The 7,329-nt window shown below is 46.2% G+C and overlaps 1 protein-coding gene across 1 annotated transcript; it reads right to left on the bottom strand.

Moving 5' to 3' along the window:
• Positions 1–699: 699 nt before the first annotated feature.
• CST7 (cystatin F) lies at positions 700–6,607 on the bottom strand. The gene is made up of 4 exons (XM_084202884.1): positions 6,512–6,607; positions 1,691–1,863; positions 1,335–1,451; positions 700–880 (listed from the first exon to the last, which is right to left on the bottom strand). Exons 1-4 carry the CDS (start codon positions 6,585–6,587, stop codon positions 788–790), a joined length of 459 nt encoding a protein of 152 aa, XP_084059010.1. The 5' UTR covers positions 6,588–6,607; the 3' UTR covers positions 700–787.
• Positions 6,608–7,329: the final 722 nt, after the last annotated feature.

Below are 7,329 nucleotides of genomic sequence, written 5' to 3'. Positions count from 1 at the left end.
AGAAGACCATCATTGTACTGAACCTGAATATAAGGTGTGGTCTGCCAGAGATTAAATGTTGTATATTAACCTGGATGGAACTAGGCTGTTTAACCTCAGAATTATTCTTTGGCAATATGATTAGATTTATTAGCCTTGGCATTTGCAGTGATGCCCTTTCACAGTGCAGCTTAGCTTTAATTAAAGTGGAAGCCCTCGTTGGACTGAGTAATTTCTGGGATGTCTGTGTTTCAAGACATCCTTATCTATACTTCTGTCTTAAAAAAAAAAAAAAGAACAGCTCTCCCTCTTGCCTTCCTGACACATGTGTCTGACCATTTCCCTGGCACTGGAAAATCTTAAAACTTGTGTGTGTGTGTGTGTGTGTGTTTATGTATACCCAGGCAAACCACCCCACTGTTGTCAAGCTTTCTTAGGTGTTGTATTCACACATGCTGTGGTTTAGACTTGTTTCCATCATGGCTTTGTGAAAGTTCATCACAAAACAAGTGCAAGAGAGCTTCCTGGGAGTGCTTGGGAATTCAGCCAGAGGATGGGTGGCAAATGAATGACAACATGTGTTCATGTGCAGTTTAGTTTTGGAAAAACAGATACAAAACTGGATAGCAAGACATTCAGTCAAGGCAGTCCTTGTCTTTTGAGTGTCTTTCTCAAGGAAAAAAACAACCATGTGCTTTGAGAGAAAAGCTCTGTGCAGTTCTGTACAGCTGTTCCCCACTTCAGTATTGACCTCAGCAGTCCAGGCAAGGAAAAACTCAGGGTAGGAGATTCTCTGGAAGTCAGGCTCTCATGGGGAAAGGTCTTGGTGACAGTGGGCAACAGGAATATGCACTTTGTGTGCCCAAGGTGTTATCCAGACCTCAAAATAGCATCTCAGCATCTGTGAATAAAAAAGGATTAGGTGAAAAAGTTCAGGTGTCTGCTGGTTGATCTCAGCATTGCAGGCTGTGATGGGGCAGGAGAAAACAGCATCCTTTTGTCTGCCCACTTTATCCTAGGGAAAGTGCTGTTTGCTAAGTAATCCTGTCTAGTGGGAAAGCCTGTGTAAAGTGTTTCCCACCCAGGAAAGCTATTTAGCACCTACTCTATTTCTGAACACTCTCCTCAGTCACTCAGGAATATGGGCCAGGTGGATGTGTCTGGTTCAGCTCCCTGCAGGCAGGAGCTGGCCCTGGATGCATGAAAGGCGATAAACTGGCCTCACCCCAGCTGCAGAGGAGGGGCTTGTACACACACGGAGACGTGGCAGAGCTGGTCTAAAAGGGATTGTACAGCTAGAGATGACCAAGAATCCCCTGCAGTTCCTGGGCACCCCAAATAAATTGAACACATACCTGTTGCAGGTTTTTTTCCCTCTGGAAGTGACAGCTGTCCAGGCTGGGGTGATCCCTCTTCTCACACACAGTGCGTTTGATTTCCACGTGAAGCAGGTACTTCAGCCCTCTGACTATCTAGAGAAAGCAGTTTCCTCCTTTAGAGTGAGGGCAGGGGAAAGAGATGCCAAAACTTTGGCCAGGAATCAAGTGCTACACCTGAGAACTGTGTGTCACCCACACAGAGTGTGTAGCAGCGCTACAGGGGACAGCTTTAGCAGCTCTGAGGAGGATCTGGGAGTTTGTGTCTTGGATATGCCATAGGAGGGTCAGTTAGATGGTTTGGAGAAGAACCATCAGGAGTCTGCTGCTCTTACCTGTACCATGGCTTTCTTGATGTGTGATTCCTTGAACAGGAAGAGGTCATTGGAGCTGTTGTTGTACCTGTAGACCCCGAAGCGAGCGGCCCTGCGGACCTCGGGGTTGTTGGTGTTCACTGGGACAGGGAAGCCAGGTCTTATGGTAGAGTGGGGTGGTGTCACATGTGTACCTGAAACAACACCAAACATCAGGGTAAAACACATCAGGGGCATGAAAGGGTGGGAGCTGCAGCCCTCTGAACCAATGCCAAACCCTTTTACTTGTCCAGTGCATTTGTACCTCAGAAGGTCTCTGCTCACATCTGTTACAAAGTAGTTTCATTTATATGTCTGAAATGGTGAAACAGTCCTAGGAAATGAAGTGACAGAAAGAGATGCTGCCAGAAGTGAAAGCAGAGCTCAAAATTACTTAGAAAAAGCCAGAATATCACAAATATTATTTCAGTGTCTCTGTTATAACTCCTGGTTTATAAAAGGACCAACTTTGAAACTGCTTATAAAGATAGGACATGTTGCTCAGAGTATAGTTTTGACAGCATATCAAACACTGGCTTGAGAGTTCTGCTGCTCTTAATTTGCATATCTTATCTTACAGATACAAGTTTTTATCCCACACCCCACCCTTAAACCTTTGATGGCATCTTGAGATTTTTATGTAAGAAGGATTCAGATGTTAGAAAGAAATTCTTCACTGAAAGGGTGATAGGACACTGGTACATGTTTAATCCTTGGAAGTTTTAAAGTTTTGAGCAATCTGGTCTAGTGGAAGGTGTCCCTGTCTGTGGCAGGGCAGTTGGAAGTAGGTGGTCTTTAAGGTCTCTTCCAACCCAAGCAATTCTGTGATTACCAAGGTCGTGTAGTGGTGAAGCAAGGTGTGCAGGAGATGGAAATTGGGGAGTGTGGGGGTTAACCCATGATCCTTCACATTACAGCAGTTCATAAAACCATTTACTGTATATTTTTACTTGATTGTGTAGCTCTTTCCCCACGCACCGCTTATTTTTCAATCATTTAAAAGAAGCTCAGAGCTTACAGTTGATGTCATTATTTCACTCCCTTTTACATTTCCCTTCCTCTCCATTTTCCCACTTCTGAAATCAAGAGGAAAAAATCCCCAATCCTGCAGAAGGTGCCATCCAGCCACTGCTAATGCCAAGGGCTGCCAGTGCAGGAGGTGACCCTGTGTGCGTGCAGGCAGCGAGCCTGGGTGTGTTTGTGCACACACATGTACACAAGAGGTTGTACTCAGTCTGCTGTGAAAGTCAAGCTTTTTATCACCTTTAGCTTTTTTTCACAGATAGATCTTTCACCCACAGCCAGCTGCACAGAGCATAGGCTGTGTACATAAGCCAGTTTGCAGGGGCAGCTTGATGATCTGAAGTCTATTAAAAAAATAAATAAACCAAACCAGAATTATGTAACATCATCAGCATGGAAGGTGACAAAAATTTCTCACATGTTGCTTATGCACATCCTACTTATACTGTCACATCCTTCTCACAGGTGTTAATTGCTGCACCCACTTGTAACAGTGCTCGGGGCTTAATGCCTTGACCTGCAAAGGAGAGACTCAATTCCACATCCCTCCTCAACCAGAGGATGTCCAAATCCATCTCTCTTCCTGGCTGATACCCCAGATACCTTAATGACCCCTGTATTTTCTTGCAGGTGGGAGCTGAGAGACCCAGACCATTTGTTGGAGAGGAGTGGATGTTCTGAAGGTGTGGAGGTGATGAGCTCTCCTGTGCCATGCCTCTGATCTGTGTTGGCACTATGGGTGTGCAGCCAGCACTGGGCAAGTGTTGTGGTGTTTTTTCACCCAACAGCCCAGAATCCACTTGTAGGTCCCAAGACTATTTATCAATGACATTTTCGCCCCTGATGAAGGGAGAGAAATGATGCATCTGTCTCCATCTTATCAGAGGGCTAATTAATTACTTTTTTATACTATATTATTCTATACTACATTACACTATGTTGCATTACATCTAAACTGAATCTGCCAAGCACTCAATTCTGCTCACACTGCACAGAATCTCGTGACTGTCAGCCAACAGTCCCAACACACACACACACACACTTGGCCCTGATAGGCAAGGAAACAAAGCACCATCACTCTGGGTAAACAATTTCCATGTTGCATTCTCCTTTTGCACAAACACAGGCACAGCAAATAAGAATTGTTGTTCCTTTCTCTGAGGTTCAGAGAACGTGAATCCCAGAAATATTCTTGGGAAGAATTGTGCCTTGCTTTTCTCTGTGAGGAGAAATATGGAAGCACCTATTCTCTGTGGGATGGTGTCTTCTTGCTGAAGCAAGGGTGGAATTTGAGAGTAACAGAAGCTTGTGACCATTCAGCCTTGGACCAAAGGTGTTTCTCAGGCAAGCACATCTCACCCAGTGCTCAGCTCACGGGTAAAACTTTTCACAGGGGTTTAAGGCACTGGCATCCACAGGTGATTGAGGAGGGCCATGCAGGACCTGTCTGCAGGCAGAAATGAAGCTCCAGGCAGAGCAGGGCCTTGGTTTGCCCACCAGGCCAGCTGTCCTCTTGCTCAGAAATGCCATGCTTTTTCCTGTGCCATCAATACCAACCCAAGAGCTGTAGGGACCAGCTTTTTTCTGAGCTCCCCTAGCAGCTGGGACGTTCTGTCAGGCTGAGAGCAGGTTGCTGCCTTGGGCTCTCCTTGCTGCTCCCCAGCACCTTGCTTGAATATCTGCTCTCACACCTGTTGGAAAGTCAGGTGCTGCAGTGGTGGGGGTGTTGACATGAGATACTGTTCTTTGCAGAAGGGGTGATAACCACAGCTTCTTTCAATCTGTACACAATGTCCTTTTGTGGTTTTTGAGAGCCTCTTGAGTCATGGTGACATCATTTATAGGCATGGGGTGAATGAGACTGGCTGAAATCACACTGTGTGGATGGAAAGAAAACTATTATGTGTATTATTCAAACCAAGAGTCAGAGTCCAAGAGCCCTTGTTCCTGACTCCAGTGCCTAGGAGATGCAGCAGTGTCACACATGGCCAGGCCTCTGAAATGCATCACCTGGAGAGGTGAGCAAGCTGGGCAGGTGTTGTAGACAGGTAGACTCAATATACCATGTGTAGGAAGCAGGGGATAGGTTATAGGTTATATTTTCCCACCAGCTTTCACTAAGGAGTACTGGGCATTTTTCCTCATTCACACTTGGGTGTTGAAAACGACTCATACCAGAGCAAAGTGGGTATAAAATCTACTGAGCCCTTGTGGGAGATCTTTATCCCACCATTTTCCTCTGGGGACTCAGATTCCTTAAGGCTGGGATTTGGTTTTCTTTGTGCTTCCATTCCCATTCAAAGTGGTCACTGCATGGCAAACACGCAGGTCTGAAATAATTTTCAGTGTTTGGAACAGTTTGCAGTACTCTATTTCCAAACCCCAGAGACTCCCTGCTGTGAGGTACCTGTAATTCTGATTTTCTCTCTGCAGCCTTTTCTGACCATTTCATCTCTGGCTTGTCTTGAGTGCCATTTCCTAAAAATTAGAATTTGTGTAAGGTGATGGCCCCATTCCAGGCACAAGGCAGACTTGGCTCAGAGGGTCAGATAGCGCTGCAGGGCTCTAGGCATCCCAGCATTCCTGAAACATCCAGGCTGTGTGGGAGCAGAGGCACAGCATAAACGTGGCCAGGCACCTACAATACTCAGAGGCCACGAGTGTGTGATCTCACAGTCTGAGCAGACAACTCTTGCTGCTCTAGTGAGAGATGTTTAGGACCAGAGCATTCCTGTTCAGAGCCCATCCTTGCTCCTGGATTTGGAAATGTGAAGAGAGAGATGGAAAAGCCAGCCCTCCTCCTGCTCCTTCTTTCGGGCAATTGTAGGGTTAGACACTTTTCTTGCTCAAAATTAACTGGCAACCATCTGTTATTAAGCAAACAAGGGCTGTTTTTGCAGATATGAGCTGAATGTTGTATTAAGAGGTTCTCTCTTGTGCTTTCCTCCTTGAGGATTGCTTTGGGGACCTTGTTCCTGCAGTATGAGAGAGCAATCAATCCTGTGGCTGCTCCCTCCCAGGCTGCAGTGAAACAAATAAGCAGATGGCAACGTGTTGATTTTTTTTTCCCCACCAGATGCTTTGAAAACCTCCTCCCCATTTCTTCCTCCTTTAAAAACTTCCTCCCCCTAGCAGGGCTAGGGCTTTATCTTTACATTTAAGATGTGGCAGAGTTCCTGCATGCCTCTGCAGCCCCCAGAGGAAACCACAGCAGAAACAAAAAGCTACTGGCTAACCCAACACCATCCCTGAGTTCTTTCTGTATATGTGAACCAAAGTAATACTGAAATATATTCAGTAGTACTGGACCAAAACCTTCAGAGAAAAAGCTCTCATGTCTGCAGCTCCCATTCTAAAGATTTAAGGCCAGCTGCAATCAAGAGAGTTCCCTTGCTCAGCAAAGAAAGAAATGAAACAGGTTAATGCTTCATTAAAAGTCAGCTAATCTGCACTCAAGTGTCCATCTGTACTTAGCAGTCAGATTGTTACCCGCAGCCTTTAGATTTAATAATCAAGGTCATGCAGAGTTTAAACACTGACAAATGAGTTAAAACCATAAATTGACTTTAAAACCCCTAAATGATATCCCTGGACAGCATGGTTCACTACACAAGGAGAAAGTCTTTTGAGCAGTTGGGTTTTCAGCTGCAGCCGGCGCCCTGCAGTGCTGAGCCAGCATGGGCAGCACTTGGAGAAAGGCTGATATTCACCAGAGCACTACGTAGCAGCACTCACAGAACGTAAACCACAAGGAAAACAACAACTCTTTTCCATTCTTACCACCTGAAGTCCCAGTGAAGCTCCAGAGTGCCAAACAGCAAAGTGCAGTGAAGCTGCAGGGGAGGTTCACTGCCATCTCCACCACTCCAGAAGAGGAGCCCGACTGCCAGAGGAGTATCTGCCCTGCTTCCTGCCAGAGAAGTGCTTCTGGGAGTGCTCTTATTGGCTGGTGGGGATGAAAAGAAACCACCCCAAAACCCCCTGAATCATCACAGCTCTGATGCAAACTTTATTTCCTGCTGATGACCACATACCTCGAAGCCCAGCCACAAAGTTGTGGCTTGGTGACAGCAGCACCAGTCTTGCATGAGACAGGGACTTTTGCTTTGTGATCCTCAAGGACTGGGCAGAAGCATGGACAGATGGACAGATACATGTGATACAGCGCTGGAAATGGGTGTGGGGGTGAGCAGTCATGTGCTTTAAGGGTCATGGGGAAACTTCATGTTTAAGAAACAGGCAATGAGCCCTGGGATGTGGCTCTTGGCTTGCATTTGTGCCTCTGTGTATGGACACCTGACAGAGATGATGGGTCCAGGGTCTTGCCTCCCCTGATGGGGAGATGTGGGGTTTGGGTGAGGGAGACAGGGAAGTTTGAGGAGTACCTACCCAAGGGGGCTGTGTGGAACAAAACCAGTGAGGAAAACATTTTGGGTTTGGTGGTAGGGCATCACACCCTCCATTTATAAAAGGTGTTATGACAACAGGAAAGGGCGGCATTAGAGAGGATCAGTTTTTTCTAGGTGATATCTAGAAAGAAGAGAAACAGGGGCAGAGGGCTATTTTGTCTCTCTGTGGCTTGCAGAGCTTTTCAGCTC

Source organism: Fringilla coelebs (assembly GCF_963513975.1).
Source record: "Fringilla coelebs genome assembly, chromosome: 3".
Classification (NCBI taxonomy): domain Eukaryota; kingdom Metazoa; phylum Chordata; class Aves; order Passeriformes; family Fringillidae; genus Fringilla; species Fringilla coelebs.
The sequence above is the reverse complement of the archived record's forward strand: the minus strand, read 5'-3'. Positions and strand labels throughout refer to the sequence as shown.